The sequence below is a fragment of the Streptopelia decaocto genome (assembly GCF_964273445.1).
Source record: "Streptopelia decaocto genome assembly, chromosome: 12".
NCBI classification, from domain to species: domain Eukaryota; kingdom Metazoa; phylum Chordata; class Aves; order Columbiformes; family Columbidae; genus Streptopelia; species Streptopelia decaocto.
The window spans coordinates 2,414,311-2,431,815 of NC_138667.1; the positions used below are offsets into that span (position 1 = coordinate 2,414,311).

Here is a 17,505-nt window from a genome sequence, read left to right on the forward strand (position 1 = left end):
ATCCTGTGGGTCCCTTCCAACTTGGGATGTTCTATAATTCTCAGCGGTCTTTTCTGGTGGTGGCGGCTGAATCAGGGTGTGCGGATCTTGCGTCGCTTCCCGGTGTTTCAGGGTCGGAGGGGGTGTGGGTGGAATAGAGAGACTGATGCTTTTTTTCCCTTTGCTGGCAAAAGATGCTTTAAATATGTGGAGTTTTCCACAGAGAGGTTTATTGTACATGGTCTCTCTGGACTCAAGACCACACAGGCGCACACCCATTGGAAACAGCTCTGCACAGACAGCTCTACCTCTGCTGGAGGCTGTTATGTCTGGCTTTGCCATGGGAGCTCTGCCGAGGGGCTGGAGACCTGTGCTGGTGCCCATCAGTGGTGGGTGGGCAGAGCTGGTGTCCCTGCAGCCCCAGGGAGGTCTTTCCCCAAGTGACCGTGGCGTTGCGTTCTCTCCTGCCATCATTCACGTGCCTCTGGTGTGGCTGATGTGGAAACGAGAGGGTCTCGGTGTGCCAGGGGTCTGCGCACAGGGATGTGTCGGGGCTGGGGAAGCTGAGGAATTGCTGCAGAGCCACCTGGGGGGGCTGTGCTGTGCCCAGGGGGGCTGTTCTGTACCCAGGGGGGCTGTTCTGTACCCAGGGGGGCTGTGCTGTGCCAGGCAGGGCTGCTGGCGGGTCGTTGGCTTGCATGGCTGTGCTGCTCTGGGCTCGAACTGGCACAGCTGGATGGTGCTGAGCTCGGGGTGCACTTGCTGCCTCGCTCAGTGGTGTGCAGGGTGCCAGCCAGCAGCTGGACTCTCCCCAGAGCCTTACTTGTGAGCCCCCAGCACCGAATTCCTTGCAAACATGGAACTATTCCTCCTGTGGGAGGAGAGAGGCCGAAACCGTAGCTCTAGGTTTTCCTGCAACTTCAGTCTGCCTTTTCCCTCCTCAAATTGAAGCAGTCCAGGCTGCTTCTCATGTTGTGTTTTGTGCATGTCCATAGTGTGTTTATGCAAGGCGTCCAGAATTGGTTCTTCCAGGAGGTCACACGGCCTCATGTTTCCAGAATGGGAAACTGTTTCTGGTTTTCTTTTTTTTAATTTTTTTTTTTTTTTTTTTTTTTTTTTTTTTGTATCTGTTCTCAATTCCATTGCCTCAGGTCAGCAGTTTGAATCCCCTCTCTGGCCACATTGATGATCCCCTCTCTCTAGCCACATTGTCGTATGGGTCAACATGCCTCTTGGAAAAGGTGCAGGGCTGAGGGTTTGTGGAGGACTCCGGAGCCCTTGGTGGAAGTCACCAGGAGCTGTTGCTATCTGCAGCACCGAGGCTTTCTTATCAGTCCCTGCAAAAATCCCTATGGGGCCTGACAGCTCCTTGAGCTCATGCTTGCCACTTCATTGCTTCAAGCGGAAATAAAAAAGAAAAAGAACCCGAATGTCTGGCTTTCCTTTCAGATAGAGATAATTCGTGCTCGCTTCCTGTCCCCTCTGTTCCCGTGCTCTGGTCCCTGTGACTCCAGCCACTCTTGATACGCAGCTGAGGTGGCTCCTTCAACCCCCAGCCCCTCCGGTGATGCCCACATGGGAGTTCGCTCCCTGCCTGGGGTTCTGTCCTGCCTGGAGGGATGTCCGGGATCTCCCTCGCCATTCACCCGCTGTGGTTGTCCAGCGTGTGTCCCCCAGGGCTGCGGAGCCTTTGCTGCCATGCGAGCTGACTGGCAGCTCTCGTTGACAGCTCTGTTACAGTTGGCCTGGTGCCATTTGCATTTCTTTTAGCAACCTGCCATTTTTTGACAGTTCCCTTACGAAGGGTTTCAGCCCCACTTTCCACCAGCCCGTTTTCCCTCTGAACTGCCTCTCCGGAGATGCTGGGGAGGGGGAGAGCAGTGGCGGGCACAGGGTTACACCAGGGGGATGCTGAGCTCGCAGTGCCTGGCCAGGTGGGCTGCAGGATCCCCTGGCCCTTTTTCCCCATCTTTATATTTCTGTTTAGGGCACCCAGTTTCAAACACGGCCAAGGAGCATGTTGGGCAGTGGTGATCCTGACGGTAAACTTCTCAATTGGTAATTTTAAAGTAGTTGGTACATGGCCAGCTACTTGTAATGTCGTGAGTTTGGAGGGACCAGGGAGTTTGGGAGCCAAATCCCTGTGGTGTCTGTCTGAGTTCATCCTTTTGCGTCTGCTGGGTTCCATTTTCTGTGAAGGATCTGATCTGCTTCTGCACTCCAAGGGACAGGAACATGGGGAGCGTTTGGCATAAATATGAAGTGCTTCTCTCCTCCAGCATTAAACATCATCCACCCACACCTCCGAACCTGTCCCGGGGCCTCTGCACCCCCGTGAGAAGCCCCTGGGGAGTGAAGGGCAAGTCTTGTTTCCTGGCTTTGGTCTTTGCTGCAGCTCTGGCAAGGTTGTCCTGCCGGGAACTCCTCCTGCTCCGTACCATGGGCTTGCTGCAGCGTGGGCCGACCATTCCACAGGGCGAGGCTGCACATGTGGGGTTCTTTTAATGCCAAAAGCAGGATTTTTAGTGTATTTGAGTGACCCTGGAAACTCTGTACCCTTCCTCTATGCCCTGCTGTAGTGGGACAAATGCAGTGAGCTGCATCTCAGGTTTTCAGAAGCACGAGCATGAGTTTCAGCTGTGCTCCCTGGCTCAAATGAAGCTAAGGAGGGTTCAGCCCCGGTGATTTCTCCATCTCCAAAGCCCAGCTTGGCCGCTTGCCTTCAGGAATCAGACCTTGCAGCGGGGTTTGGTGTGTGACACGTGTGCAGGAACGTAGGCTGGAGCTGAGCGAGGGATGGAGGCTCTTGGGTTGGGAGCGGGGCAGGGTAAGGCTTCCTTTCCGGAGGGAGGGGAGCCACCGGGTCCCGGTTTCACCGAGTCAGCGAGTTCCCTCCACGCTGCAGACCCCGCCGCTGGCCCGGCTGAGGCTGTAAATATTTAGATAGTTCAGCCTGTTGGCTTTGGCCAGGGGCCCAGCCCACATGATGGGGTTGCAAAGCCCCCGTCCTGCATCTGGCTGCCCGCCACCTCCCCGCCATCTGCTCCGCTCTCCCCACCCTGGAGGACACAGCGGAGTGAGATGCGAGCGGTGGCCACCCCGTCCCCAGCTGTGCTCCCCGTGGGTGCGTGTCCCCAAGGTAGCACCAGCTGCAGCCCCGGGAGATCCCATCGCTCGTGCTATGGAAAAGGCCTGTTGGTGGTTTTTCTGTGTTATTTCTTGAAGGACTGTAGAAATCGGAGCTGGAGGAGACCCATGAGGTAACTGTTTCCACATGCCCTCACCCACACAGCTGGGCTGGGAAAAAATCTGTTCTTGGAACAGCCTCTGCAAGATGGAGGGTTGCAGGAGCAGGTGATGGGGTGGCTCCTACTGGGAGAAAATTAGAGGTTTTTTGGGCCACTGCTTCATGGTGGGTGCTCCTGGCAGGACGTGGTACAATATCATGCCAGGGGGTGAAACTTCAGGCCAAGTGCAATGTTTTCAAAACTGTCTTGATCATTTAAAGTGTCTTCCGAAAGGAGCTGAGAGAGGATGGGTGGGTGTTTGTGGGAGCTTGGTGCCTCATCATCTCTGTTTCCTGTGCAAACCATTGCTGGGTGGCCAGCTGCATTGCTCATCCCCTTCCAAATCTGTGCATCTGTTGTTAGCTGAGAAGAGCACCTGAGTTATCCTTTCTGGTGTCTTTTTTGTCCCTAGGACAACAGGGATCGATTTGGATATTGTCAGAGACCAAGATCCTTGACAGTTTTGGCCAGCAGAACACCTTGGTGGGATGGGGCCATCAGAGTGAAGGACGAGGGATATTCACAAGGAGAGAGGCGGCCAGCTTTACTGAGGCAGTGTTTTTGTAGATATCGAGGAGCTCCCATTCCTGTGAGCTTCCCTATATTTTCTGCTTTACACAAGTGGGTGAGGAGATACCCCTGGAGACCTTTCTGCTGTTCACATGAGATGTGCAAGAAACTGTTATCCAGCCTCCAGCGAGATCTGCATTTCAGCAAAACGGGAGTGAGCTTACGGGTTGGGAGAAATGCTCCTTCCTTCGTTTGCAGAGGTATAATAAAGCGTGCTGTGCCCTCAAATCTCTCAGCTCTATTACCTTCAAGAGCGTTGAATTCATTTTGGTTTGAGCAAATCCACATCCTGGTTAAACTCCCCGTCTAATAAGCTGTTGACTCCAAATAAAGGCAGGATAGAAATAAACAATGAAGAAATGTTGGCTCTTCGTCCCGCCCCAGTGGAAGGCTTTCTCCAGGCAGGCAGCCAGCAGTGATATAACCCCGTGAAGTGCTGTAGACTGGTAAGAAATCTGGGATATCAGCTGAGTTTCTAACCAAAATGAGCTCATGCTGGCCTGCTGGCAAGTCCTGGGGTGAGGGTAGAGGCAGCTTGGACGCTTGGTTAGTGTCAGGTTAACGCTTAGCTTGCTGACGGTGTGGTGGCGACTGTCAGGTATTTCAGAGGCCACGTCATGCAACTTTGTCAGCTTTTGTTGCAAACTGTGGTCAGCCAACTTGTCCCTGACCTGGTGAGGTCTAGAAGCATGTTCTTGAATGGGTGTTGTGCCTGACTCCATGCACAGTACTTGTCAAGCCACGTTGGGTGATAAGCGAGCAGTCTATTCATGGTCCATCCAGGTCTCCAGAGCTGCTACAGGTGCTGTCTTCCATCTGTCTTCCTTGTGTTAACATGCAGAAAGCACAGGTCCTTCAGCTGAAAAACAAAGAGCTTGTGAATGAAAGGAGGGGATTGTGGTTAGCTGAATAAGGCCTCGGAGGCAATACCGAGAGATTCGGATTTTGTCTGGGAGAGATTGGTGGTGCCTGTGACACCCAACCAGCTCACCACCAGCCAGCAAAGCGGTTGTAGTGGTGTTTGGGCGGATCATCTGGTTTAAGAACAATGGTCGTTTAATTCCTGTGTTGAAAGTGCCGTAGTTGTTTTTTTTGTTAGTAAGAACTTGCTTCATCTTGCTGCCTCACTTTCTGTCTTAATTTGGAAGTGATTTCCCTGGAAGAGTCTGTAGTTCCTCAGGAGTCTCCTCACCTTAGTAGGTCATGCTGGGTCAGCCCTTTCCATTACATGTTTAGTGCAGCGTTTGAGTAGATTTGAGCTCAAATAATTTAGCATTGTGCTATCCGTTCGAGTCTTCTGGTGATTGAGTTTGGATGTTGGACCAGGATGTTGGTCACTTTCCAGCATCTGCGAAAATGTGTGTCTCTGCCGGAAACCTTGTGAAACTCTAAGGGATTCTGTTTTAAATACCAAAACATCAGCATCCTAAGAGCCATCACACTTCATTATGTTAGCTTAAGTTCTAGCAGGTCCGCTCACCTGAGCTTTGGAATGTTTTGTTCCTTCTTCAATGAACTGATTGTTGAATTTGTGCTAGAAATAAGCAGGATGTGAGAGTTAGAAGAAAAAGATGAACATACCCTCACTCTGCTTAGTCAATCTGTTATCAATTAGTGAAGGCTGAGGTTTGCATCATCTGAGTGTTACACTGGCATCTTGTCAAGGGTCATCTTTGGTTTATGTGAGAAACAAACGAGTACATTAGATAAATAATTGCCCAATTCTGTTATTTGCTTGTTGTCTTTCATAGAAGAATAAAAAAACTGGGTTGGGTTTTATTTTTGCATTCATCACCAGTCAAAGCCTGGTCATATGGTCCGTGAATAAGCTGCAATTGCTAGGATTCATTGTATAGCATTTTAAGGAACAGGAGGGTAATTTGCACCCCAGCAAGTTTAAGTAAACAGAACCTCAGAGCTGCTCATGGAAGAACAGACAGAGATTTGAACCCTGAGGGCTTGAGTTCTTGCAAGTGCCAGCCCCGGACCCAGGCTGGTGGTGCCGGGTACTGTGGGCTTGTGGTTTTGGCATCTTGACATCGAACTTGATGCTGCAGCAATCGGTGGGATGGCCAGGGCACAGTTCTTAATTTGTAATGTGTCTGTGTCTGGAGAGACTTTAACTGTGTTTTCACATAGAAGCTGCCCTTTCACATCCAATATATGCCCCTGTTTAAGATAGGGAGCTGTCTTAGTGCCCAGCTATCAATAAGCATTTAGCCAACAGTTAAGCTGCAGCAATGGAGCTTAATACTTTAATCTTATATGTTTTCTGGTAGTGGTGAAATGACTTTGATTGCTCCCATGAACTTCTCTGGTTGACAACCAACTTGGGGGTGTTGTGTTGGCAGCTTTAGCAGCATTTGGGTTGTAGTGCGGGTTGTTGGGTCACTCCTCTCTGATTTCTTCCTCTGTTCCCCACAGGTGTACATTATCAAAGTCACCTGGTCCAATGGGTCCACAGAAGTCATATACCGGCGGTACAGCAAGTTCTTTGACCTGCAGGTAAGCACTTTGCCAGTTCTTGGGGCTTTGACTTGGGAGGGTTGAAAGCTGTGGTCAGTTGGGGTGCGTGTTTCTGTCTTAGGTTAAGCACGCCTTTTGTAATCTACCGGAAAATGTTTTGATCTGAGGAAACTTGTAGACAATTTTGGACATCTTTGGAAAAAAAGCAAGAACAGGGCAACCTTAAAAGCTGATTCTTTGCTCCAGTAGCTCTTCGGGCTTTTGCATGTCCCAGTGTTAGGGCTTTGCTTTCACTCCCTGGACTAAACGCACACGGGGCTGCATGGAAGTGTTTGAATTCCTCCAACAGAAATCTGTGTAAGTGGTGGGGTTTCTGCTGCGTTTATTTGCTTTGAGGCGGGGATTTTGTTAAAATTAGGCCCAAATTCCATTCCAGGAGAGCTAATACTGTACCTTTCCTAGCTGCTATCAGAGCACAGCAGGGCTGGAAAGCGATGGTTCCCTGGATCCATGTCCTGCTGGCCCGAGTTTTGGGGAGCAGGCACTGGGGAAATGCGTGGTGAGGTGCAATGTGCAATGCCAGCAGCTGCTTTAGCAATTCCCTCCTGGTGCAGGGGGGAAGAAGAAGGAGCTGGGAGGGAGGGAGGAGGCTGGAAAGGCAATTGGGACAGGCTGTGTTGCAGTAAACTGAAGCTGGTGTTCTGGGCGAGCAGGCAAAGGGTGTTTTCCACCCCCTTCTTGGTGGAGATGAGCCAAGGGGTCTGGCTGAGCTTTATGAGCCAAAACACAAACTGAGCTGCTGGAACAGGCTCTGTGCAGATGAGAAAGGAAAATGCATGAAGTGATCTATGGACCAGCAGCAGCTGCCAGAAGAGTCACTGGCACGTCCCTCCCGGCCTGTGCATGGGACTGGGAGAGGAGCTGGGCACCCGCTGCCTCCAACAACCCGCTCACGTGAAGATGAGCATCACCCTGTGCTTCATTTGAAGGGTCCTGGGTTGCCTGGGAATGAGGGTGCCTTTCCAGAAATCACTGCATCCAGATGCAAATACCTGGCTAAAATTACAGTGCGTCTGGGCCTGCCTAGCAAGGCAAACCCGGTGGGAACCCAGATGGCTTCCCCAGGTTCGGCTGGTCAGCTGGCTTCAGGTCAGCCAGCGAAGCCTGGGATTGTGCCAGATGGCTGCTCACGTCCATGGTGCCATGTCCCTTGTGCCACAAGGCACCTTCTGCAGAGCTGTGGACGTGGCCATGAGGGCGACCACACTGAGTAAGCCCTGACCAGCCAGCGAGAGCCTGGCTTTGGGTGTCCTTACCCTGCTCCGTGCTGCTGTCCTGCAGCATCGTGCCAGGCGAGGTGAGGCGGGGTGGCACAGGCAGGGGTTAAGCTGTGTGCAGCTGCTTGTGTAACCAAGGAAATAGTAAAGTAAATAAACAGGGAACAGCTGTTGGGCAGCAGCCAGGGCTGGAAGGAAATGGAGCTCGGTGCTTCCTTGTCCGCAGTATCTTGTCTTCGCTGGTGCTCCAAGGTGGTGGCCAGGCTTTTGGGGTTTATATGTGATAAACCGGTGCCTCCAGTTGTGCTGTTTCCCTGGGCTGCCTTGCTCCTTGTGTGGAAGGACATTTTGGGAAATAGTGGCCATTTTTCCTCTTTTCTTCCCTTTTGATGGTGGCTGGAGCTGTGCTCACTCCTAGATGGGAAGCACCATCACTGGAGGCTGCGTGGAGCCAGCGACTCAAACTGGCTCTGCAAAACAATCTGGAGCACCTTTAGAAGCAAAGGTACTTTATATATCTATATATCTATATATCATCTCTATATCTGTATCTCTCATATATCTCATTGTGCAGATGGGAAAGTTTAAAGCAAACATTCCCCCCCTTCCCTGTTCCCTGCAGCTTTTTCTTAAAAAAAAAAGAAAAGAAAACAAAAAGTAACCGCTCCTTTTTGGCTCTGTTGAAAGAATGAATGAAATTGTGGTTTTTCCCTTCCTTCCCCCTTATCGCACATGCTTCCTGGTGTCCTTTTTTTAAACTCGCAGTGCAGTACACTGGAAATTGGGTTGGAAGGCGAGGAGTGAAACAGATCCTCTTAGCACAGTGGAAAAAATGCTCTAGGTAGGCTTGGTAGCACAGACTGTTGCCGTTGCTGGAGGCCTTTGGTATATGACTGTTGGATGATTCTATGCCAATTTTAGCTCTTTAGGCAGAAATTTTCCATGCTGGAAATTATTCATGCCTCCAGTTATTTAAAAAAAAAAAAAACAAAACAACAAAACCCAAACCCAACAAAAAACCCCACAAAACAGCCAATTGGCTAAAATGGTTCGGTTGCTTCTGAAAATATAGTAAGAGGGAAAAATATTTTCCCCAGGTCCAGTTCTGATGATCTTTTTGATGCATTGGAGGAAGAATTGGAAACTTGAGTTGCAGGTGGTCCCTGTGTCAAGAATCTTTCATGTGATTCAGTGAAAATCCATCCAAATTTATTCATACTTAGAGCCTTGAGCAATCTCAGTACACGCATATTTGGGTAGAGATATTTGTTAATTTAACATCTATGTTCCCAGCGATTGTGGCTGCGATTTCCATGCTCCTCCCAGAAGTTGAGCAGATTTATTGTCTTTTTCTTCCCAATATCAGCTCTGGCCACATTTGGCTGAAGGTTGGTGCACCCTCTTTTGCTGTTGGTGGCCCTCCTGCTAAGCCTGGGCAGGAGGACCAGGAAGCCATTTGGTTCAAGTAGGAGATAGGAGAACTTCTCATAGCAGGGGCTGGTGGGACCAGGTGGGGGCTGCTGCGATGCTGCAGTTCGGAGCAGCCCAACCATGGCTGTGTGAGCGGTTGGGGATTTTCTCCTGATATTGCCTGTGGGGCTACAGCTGAATCACTTGTCACCTTCCATTGTGGCCAAACAATTGTTTTAGGAGTAGGGCTAAGTAAAACACGTGCATGCTTTCTCCTGACGGCCTTGCTGTCGAGCCCGTTCCCAGTGCAACCGGAGGGCAGAGTGTCCTTCCCTCCCCAGCCAGGCAGGAATGACACTCAAAACACAAACTGCAAGCTGAGCTGAAACGGGGGAAGCCTGGAGTTCTCCCAGCGTTGGGCTCTGGATGCGGAGATGTCGGACCAGCGTGTTCTCCATCCTGGAATGGGGAATGTCAAAGCCACCTTGCTGGTCGCAGTGATGTCGTGGGCTGTGCTGTTGTCAGCTGGGAGTGTTCAAGGTTTTGTCTGAGTGCTGTGAGCTTCCAGAGCTCTTCCCTTTGGCCATCATTGATACCCAAGCCTGGCCCTCTTCTGCATAAGTGCTGGTTTACAGCTCATTGCTGTCGCAGCCTTTCCAGGCACTGTCCTGTTTTTCTCTTCCAAGGGTGGCAAGACCTCCTTTTACTGCCGAATTACCCATTTTCATTCCTTTGACCACAACCTCTGGTCATGCAGAAGATTGTCACCCCTTCTCTAAAGGCTGCTGACCAACACTCACTCTGCAATTCAGCTTGTGTGTCCCAGCACAAGGCTCAAGCTTCCTGGTCCAGGTCCAGTTTTTGCAGGCAAAGTGGTGGCCTTCATCTCTCTCATCCCTTGGGAAACGCGAGGGTCGTACCCTTTCCTGCTCTGGGCTCATCACAGGAAATTATATCTAGAAATATAGAATGTCCTGAGTCAGAAGGGACCCACAAGGATCATTGAGTCCAGCTCCTGTCCCTGCACAGGACACCCCACAGTTCACACCGTGTGTCTGAGGACGTTGTCCCGTCTCTTCTTGAACACTGTCAGGTTGGGGCCGTGACACCTCCCTGGGGAGCCTGTTCAGTGTCCAGCACCTCTGGGTGAAGAACCTTTTGCTCACGTCTGAGGATGGGTGTGCTCAGGCCAGGCAGTGAAATTGAGAAGGGAATGCTTAAAATAAGGAATTCCTCCGCCTCCCATACAGCGCTTGTTACAGCAGGATGCCTCCGGGGACCAGGCGGTGCTCGGGAGCGGTTTTGCTGTAGATCCGCTGAGCTGGGGTTCCTGCCCGCTCTCCTCCCCCTTGCTTTCTCCATAGGCATTTTCCATCACACGGCAATTTACATAAGACTAACTTTTTCGGGATTAAGAAGCAAACCCTAGATGAAATTGTAATTCTGAAGTTTGAAACCGGGGGTAATCGTACAATTGGTAGTAAATTTCTAACTACAAATACTAAACTCAGTTTTGCATGAATCTCTTGACTGGAGGAATAATTTCCTTCAAATAGGACTGAGGCTCTTTCATAACACTCAGGATGCCAGATGTGAGCTATTGGGAGCAGATGGATGCCGTTCCTAAGAAATAAAGGCAGTAAGATTGATGCTCGCAAGGATGCCAGTTGTCTTCTGGACGCTAATTGGAGCTGGCAGGTACACTGGAAATGGCGGCTGGTAATCAGATATGTGAGCGGCCGTCTCGGGGGGCAGAGACGGAACACGGGGTGTTGTGTGCCTGAGAGATGTTTCCAGCCCTGCCAGCGGGAAGAGCCGTGTGGTGGCTGCGGGGCTCCCTTGGACTGCGTTGGATGCACCTCCCAGCGGGGGATTAACACGTCTTTTGGAAGGATCCTCTTGAAACCATTGGCTGTCAGGAGCGACGCTGTTACTTAGAGAACAGATACTGGCTTGTTTTTTTGCGTTTTTTATGGAAACCCCAAAAAAGAAACATTTTTTCCCCACTCTGTAATTATGAGCTCATCAGCCACGATGGTAGTCATTTCAAGTCTTCATGTGACCAAGAGCCACTGTTGTCTCACTCTGCTCCTAAAATGTCCTTATGCCCAATCCAGACCTTTTTACACATTTTTTGCTACTACCCGACCCCTGTGCTTTCCCGGGCAGAAGCTCCATGTCCTAGACCTCCCCTCCTTTCTACTGCAGCTGCTCTTTCTTCAACCAGGAGTCTTGCCCTGGCTCTTCTCAGTCCTGCTTTATTTTGCATCCTGGACAGCAAAACTCACGAGCTGTGACGGAACCGGGTCTGAAACCTCCCCCTTGGAGCAGGCTTTGCCTTTCACACCCTGTCCTGCATTCTCACCACCCAAGCAGTATTTTGTCCTCTGGCAGGCAGCTGCAAGCCCTTAACAATGAAATTACTATTCAGGAGCATCCTCCCTGGGGACAGGTTCCCCAGGGCTTTCCCCTTGCAGTCAGAAGTTCTGCCTTCAGTCCTTGTCCCAGCTGAAGGCTGGAACGGGAGAGGGTGATGCTGTGTGGCTGCTTATCTGCACGGCTGTTTAATTTAGAGCCAAGGGATGGAGATGTGCCGTAGGCTGGAGTAAGCGCGCTTGCTGCACGATTCAGAGACAGAAAAAATGAGGCTTTTGAGCAACCTTAAAAATGGCTCTGGCTCCCTCACCCACTCCCTTCTGCACATGCATTGAGTGTGTTTCCCAGTCCTCTCGTTCTTCCATATGTTTAACAAGTCCGTCAGGTTCTTAGCTGGAAACTTTCAGCTTTGACCCACCTGGAGCGATGTCATCTTGGAGACCGTCCTGCAAGCGCTCGGGCCAACAGCTTTGTGTGTAACACACGCACAGAAAATAGGCTGTTGAAGTGGTGCCTCTGCTTTTATGAGAAAGCTGGCAAAAGGCAACGGTCTGTGCATGTCGGCTCGACGTGGAACACAGATGAGCCCTTTCTGGGGGGGGCTCTTCACCTGCTGTGTGTGTGCAGCCACCAGGCAAAGACGGGAAGGGGGGAAAGTCAGTATCTTATTTATTTGGACTGGTTTTTAGCAAAGCGCTACGTTAAAACGGGCTCAGAAGACACTAGCTGGCACACAGAGGAGAATTGTTCTCATCAGCCTGTTTCAGGCCATTGGACTCTTGTAAAATTAAAAGGAGCCTCGTGTGTTGCTTCCAGTACTGCAAGTCCTGTGCTTACCTTCCTCTGCCTGCATTCCTCCTCCTCCTCCTCCTCCGCTCTTTAAGCAGGACCTGTGGTTCACAAAGGTGAAGTAAGTGTTATCTTAATTCTCCAGATGTGGAAAGCAAGGGGCAGAGGTGCTGAGTAACATGTCCCAAACAGCACAAGGCTCCTTCAGGTGGGAACACAAGCGGAGGCACCACTTGGATTTCACCCCTTTCCTGGGTCCAGCCCGGTCCTGGTGGCATCTTTGGCGAGAAAGCCCTGAGGCAGCTGAGCTACCCTGTGTCTGTGGGAGATGGATGTCTTTTGTGTCCAGGGCTTGTAAACAGGGCTTTCCATAGCTATTTCGTAACGGGGATCTTATTTCAACACTTTGGGGATTTCTTTTTTCCTCCAGGGTTTACGGAGTTCAGCAAAATTCTGTGTAGTTGCGTGCGCAATGTACTTTGTGGTTTCACCCTGCCACAAAAATAAATCACCAGGATCTTGCTCTTAGGCAGCTGGATCATGAGAGACAGGCCCTTGCGTGACCAAGGACAAGAGAAAACCCACAGCTTCCTACACTGAGGTTGCTGCTACAAAGCACCAGTGACTATTCTTTCCTCTGTGCGCTGAGCTGTGAGCTTAGGCGCAGTATGCAGAATTACAGAAAAGGTGAATTGCCATGACATAACTCAAGAGAAGAAACACTTTCCACTAAATGTTCATCTCTGTAGAAGAAACAGCCGGTATTTTTCCAGCAGTGCTTCAAAGATCTTCATAATTCTCCTCCTCAGTCCCTCCACAAAGAACATGTACAGCCAAATGCACTTCAGCCCAGTTAAAAGTTGGCTCCTTCGTTTTTTCCCCTCTCCAAATGTCTCCCATTTATAGCTTTCCAGCGTTTGGCAGCCGGCAGCCAGCGCGTTCCCGTGCGCGCTCGTGCCAAGGCAGGTCAGCGGAGTTACGGTTGGCTCTGGCTGGTACCGCGGAGCCGCCGCGGTCTGTGCCGGCACCGAGCGGGGTGCGAGCTGCCCAAAGCCGCCCCTGCCCTGGGAACGGCGCCGCCGGCCCCGCTGGGGGATGTAGGTTCCAGGGCCAGCGCACGCCCGGCGGCACCGCCAGCGCGTGGCCGTGGTGGAAATTGGTTCTGCTTCTCGAGCAGCTGCTTGTAACGGTGCTTGATGGTTTTTGGTTTGTTCCAAGCCGAGGGCCAGCGCTTGCCCTTTGCTCCGGGCGTGCAGCTCTGCAGGGTGGCTCTGCACACTCGCCAGGTTTCTGTGACGCACCCCACCCTTGCCTCTGGTTGAATTCTGCTCTTGCTGCTTTGCTCTGAGCTCCGGGGGCTCCCGCTCGCCTCCCGGCTCTCGTCTCCGCCTGCTCCCATAAGACGGTCCCCTCTTGTTCCCAGGCTCATCGCCTGGCCCTGCCATGGCGGCCCCATGGCGAAGGAGAACCGGCTCCTGAGCTCACGCTCCGTTCGTTCATCCCTGTTGGCACCCCCTGATCTCCTTCCCTCTGGAAACCTGGCAGAGCAGTCAGAGGAGACTCTGTCTGGTGTCTGCAGCCTTTGCTTCTCTGCCTTGGGGGACACGTGTCCCACGCGTAACGTCGTTTGGTGGGCGCCGTCCAAGAGGACCCGGTGCCGAGTGTAACCCGTGCGGGGGGAGGCAGAAAGATGGGGCAGATAAAACAATTTCAACTCCTCAGGAACAGAGCTAAGATCTCTTGCTGATAATCTGGAGTGGTTTTATTTGGTGAGGCTTTTGGTGATGTGTTAAAAAGTCATCCTGTAACATGAGGCAAGGGGTTACACTCCTCTCCCTGTCTCACGGGTGAGCCAAGGCCCTTCCACTCCCCAGCTATTTAATGAAAAAGGCCCAGAAATTCAGGTGCCCCATTCCTAGGAGGGCTGAGCAGGATCCCCAGGAGGGCAGGAGCTCGTGGGCAGAGCCCTCCTGCCCGTGCTGTGTCCCTGGGGAGGTGCCTGTGGAGCCTATGGCCGGGGGTTTGATGGGGTTTGCATGGGTTTGGGGGCTGCCATGAGCACCAGCATTTCCACTGTGCTCTTCATGAAATGTGGCACAGCTTTCTGGTGCAAAGATTTGCAATTTGTATCATGTGGCATCAGCCCTGGGTCTGAAACAAGCCAGTTTCAAGCTGACTGATGAGGAGCTGAGGACTGATAACAGTAAATCAGCACAAAGGAGTCTGTATCTCACAGTGCTGGGGTTTTAGTAAAGTGTCCAGGACCCATTTACATCACTAAATCCATACAATATAGTACTGACCATAGCATGTGCCATACACACATTGTGAGCATCTAAGAAGGGGAAGCATCTCTGCAGTTTTATGGTAAGTGGGAGGTGAAATTAAGAGCTGGGAGAGACAGAGCGAGATGTGGTTGTGGGGCTGTCCTGCAGTGCTCTCCCTGGGTCTCAGCGAGCCTGCGGACGAGTGAAGAATTTGACCGCCCGCTCTCCCTCCCAGCACTCTGTCCCCTCATGGTCCCAGCACATCCTTGGGCTGCTGCTGTATCCCCCTTTTTTTTTTTTTTTTGTAACTTTTATATTCTGGTGTTATATATGACTGCAATATGAGTGATAACCTGTGTTGGAAAACGTTCTCCTTTGTGCTCTGGTGACATGAGGAGTTTTCCCTGCTTTAATTCCACCACCCTGAGCCTTTCTGCCTGACTGGTGTGGTATCTCCAGGCCATTGAAACAGGAGTGAGTCACCGAGCAGTGAATTCCAAATGATGTTTATGGCTGTCTTTGCTTGGCAGCATGGCAATTAGATCTTGGAGATTAAATTTTGGAGGTGTATTTAAGGCCAGTGAATTTATTGTTTTAATACTGCCTTTGATAGGATATTTAGGGTTTGGGCAAGAAAAATATTTCATTCAAATGTCACTTTTCAGTGCTGATACCATATTAAATTAGCCAAACCGGGTATATTTTAATAGGCAAAGTGCTTCTGTCTCTGTTAGACAGGGAGTTTTATTGTCAGGTGGGAGAGGTTGAAAAGGAGCATGGTCATGCTAAGGATTAAGGCGTATCTGTTTCACATGGAGACCCCGTTTTTGCCAGTTAAACCCTGGGGGTTTGCAGTGTCTCCTTTTCCACCTGCATAATTGCACTGGCTGCTGTGGAGCTGCTCTTGATGGGCACCCCCATGAAGCCAAGCAGAATGAAATCCTCCCTCACATGGAAGCAGAAGTCTCTCCATATTGGCCTTTCTGCTGACTGTGCTTGCTTGGAAGATGGGGTTTGTATTTAGGGAAGGGACAACAGGGAAAACAGATGGTTAGCAAGAAGTCTGATGCAAGAAGAGGGTCATGAGGCTGGTGTTTCTGACCAGCAGTGCTCTCCCAAGCTTTTGCAACCCTGCCTGTAGCTCAAATACCTCCTCCTTTGTCTCATCACATTTGGGCCTGCCACAGATTTAAAACTTTGCATTAATTTCGGGGAAGGAATGTACGCTGGTCTGCTTCTCCTCCTCTGGAGTGGAGAAGGGTTTTGGGAAGGAAGGGGTTGAAGAGAAATGGGATCATTTGGGGACGAAGTGAAGGCCAAGTCACTGGCCAAGCGTGCAGCTTGGGTTGGGGTGGTGTGCCCGTGGAGTCTCTCCGTGACCGGTCACTGAAACTCTTGACTGAAGGTTGCCTCTTGGTGTGAAGCACCGTGTGAGATGTGAAACAAGATCTGGCTGGAGCGTTGTTGCACAGCCCCATCCCTTGGCTGCTTAACAGGGCAGAAGTATTGATATTTCTCCACTGCTGTTTCCATTTCTACAATAGAATGTAAATCTCATGACTTCCCAGTCTTCAGAGACCTACTTTGGGATGCTAGAGAGGAGGATGCAGGTGAACATGAACCATCTTTGCAGCTTCCCTAGGGCTGCTGCTGCCGTGACAGCTCCATGGGTGGTTGTGGTGGTGGCTCTGTGGGGCAGCTGGCACTTCCCAGGGTGACACAGCCCCAGCTGCGCTGGAGGGACGTTCCCATGGACGGGATGGGGAAGAGGAAGCGGTGGAGACCAGCGTCACCCCCTGGGTATTGCTGCTCTGTTCCCAAGCACGTCTACCAGCAAGAGTCATTTCCTATGGCAGGGTCGCCGTGGTGAATTATGGATGCCGTGCTGGTTGGTTGATGGTGTTAATGCCGTGTTCCTGGTGCCTGCGTGGACAGCTGCAGCTTTCAGTGCTCATCTGTGCGGTCTGGAGCCTGCCTACCTGGCTTAATGCCCTCCAGAAGCTGCAATTATCAGAAATGAAGTGGAAGATGGATTAGTAAAGTACTGTAAAGAGAATGATGATTTCCAGGATTCAGCACCGATGAATCAAATGTAAGAAGCGGTATATTTTAATCATCCAAGAAGCAGACAAAAGGGCTCTGCAGCTCCGTGAGGTGACTGTGTTAAAGAGATCTTTTGGTGCTCTTCTCCAAGTTCGATGCTTGCTTTTTCTTTTTTGAACACTAAACTCTCTCCTTAGTCTCTCCCAAGTATATTCTTGACAGGCTTACGAAAGGAGGGGAAGCAAGAAGTGGTTTTCAGGAGTTGTTTGGGCCATCTAAAAATGGGAGGTGATTCTGGATCCCCCCACCTTTGGATGTCTCACCTGATGCCTTCCTGGAGCTGGGTTTTGGGAAGGTGCAGCTTTGTCTGCCCTCTGGTTCCATTCTGGGTGCCTCAGAGTGGGCACCCGGAGCCGCTTGATGCTTTTGAAAGCACATAGACTTTGAATGTCTTAAAACTTGATTTTTTTTTTAAATTTAAAGCTCTTGGAAATGCACTTTGTAGATGAGCACAGAACAGACACAGAAATCTCTGCGGGAGCAGGGCCTGGTTTAACCAGAGAGATACCAATGAGCTGAGCTTATTTCAGATAGGAGAAGATGGAGATGAGCTTATTTCTCCTTCCATGACTCTCTCATTTCCCCATCTGCTGCAAACAGCACATGGCTTTGGTTGCAGCGGTGATATCGGTGACTAGAAACTCCCATCCTCTCATCCTCTCATCATGGATAAACAAACATTATGATCTTTCAGTGATTTCTGGGAGTTTAAGTTTCAAGGCTGTAATTATAAACCAGGAGGCTCATTACACTGAGGTTAATACAGGCTTTTCAGGGTTAGGCTCTTGGGGCCAAGTGCCTCCTTGACTGGGAATCCCGGCATCCCCGGGGAGCATGTGGTGCTCATCGTGGTCTCGGTTGTGTTTGCTGGAGCTGAGCATTGCTGAGGTTTCTTCTCAGAGAATCAGCAAATGCTTGGGCTGGAAACATCTCCCATCCTGGGCAGTGGAAGCTTTTTGCCTGGTTGGTTTTGGAGAACCA

At 50.8% G+C, this 17,505-nt stretch overlaps 1 protein-coding gene across 2 annotated transcripts in view; it reads left to right on the forward strand.

The window, feature by feature from the left end:
* Positions 1-17,505, forward strand: part of SH3PXD2B (SH3 and PX domains 2B) — a 70,451-nt gene that overhangs the window by 6,955 nt on the left and 45,991 nt on the right. The window contains exons 1-2 of one of the 2 annotated variants that reach the window (XM_082063284.1): positions 5,803-5,842; positions 6,261-6,341. Coding sequence is in view for 1 of the 2 variants with exons in the window: in XM_082063283.1 (XP_081919409.1) it covers positions 6,261-6,341 (81 nt within the window). In the remaining variant the exon portion in view is untranslated. Of the gene's footprint in view, positions 1-5,802; positions 5,843-6,260; positions 6,342-17,505 lie in introns of those variants that run through there. The other variant, XM_082063283.1, reaches the window with a different exon arrangement.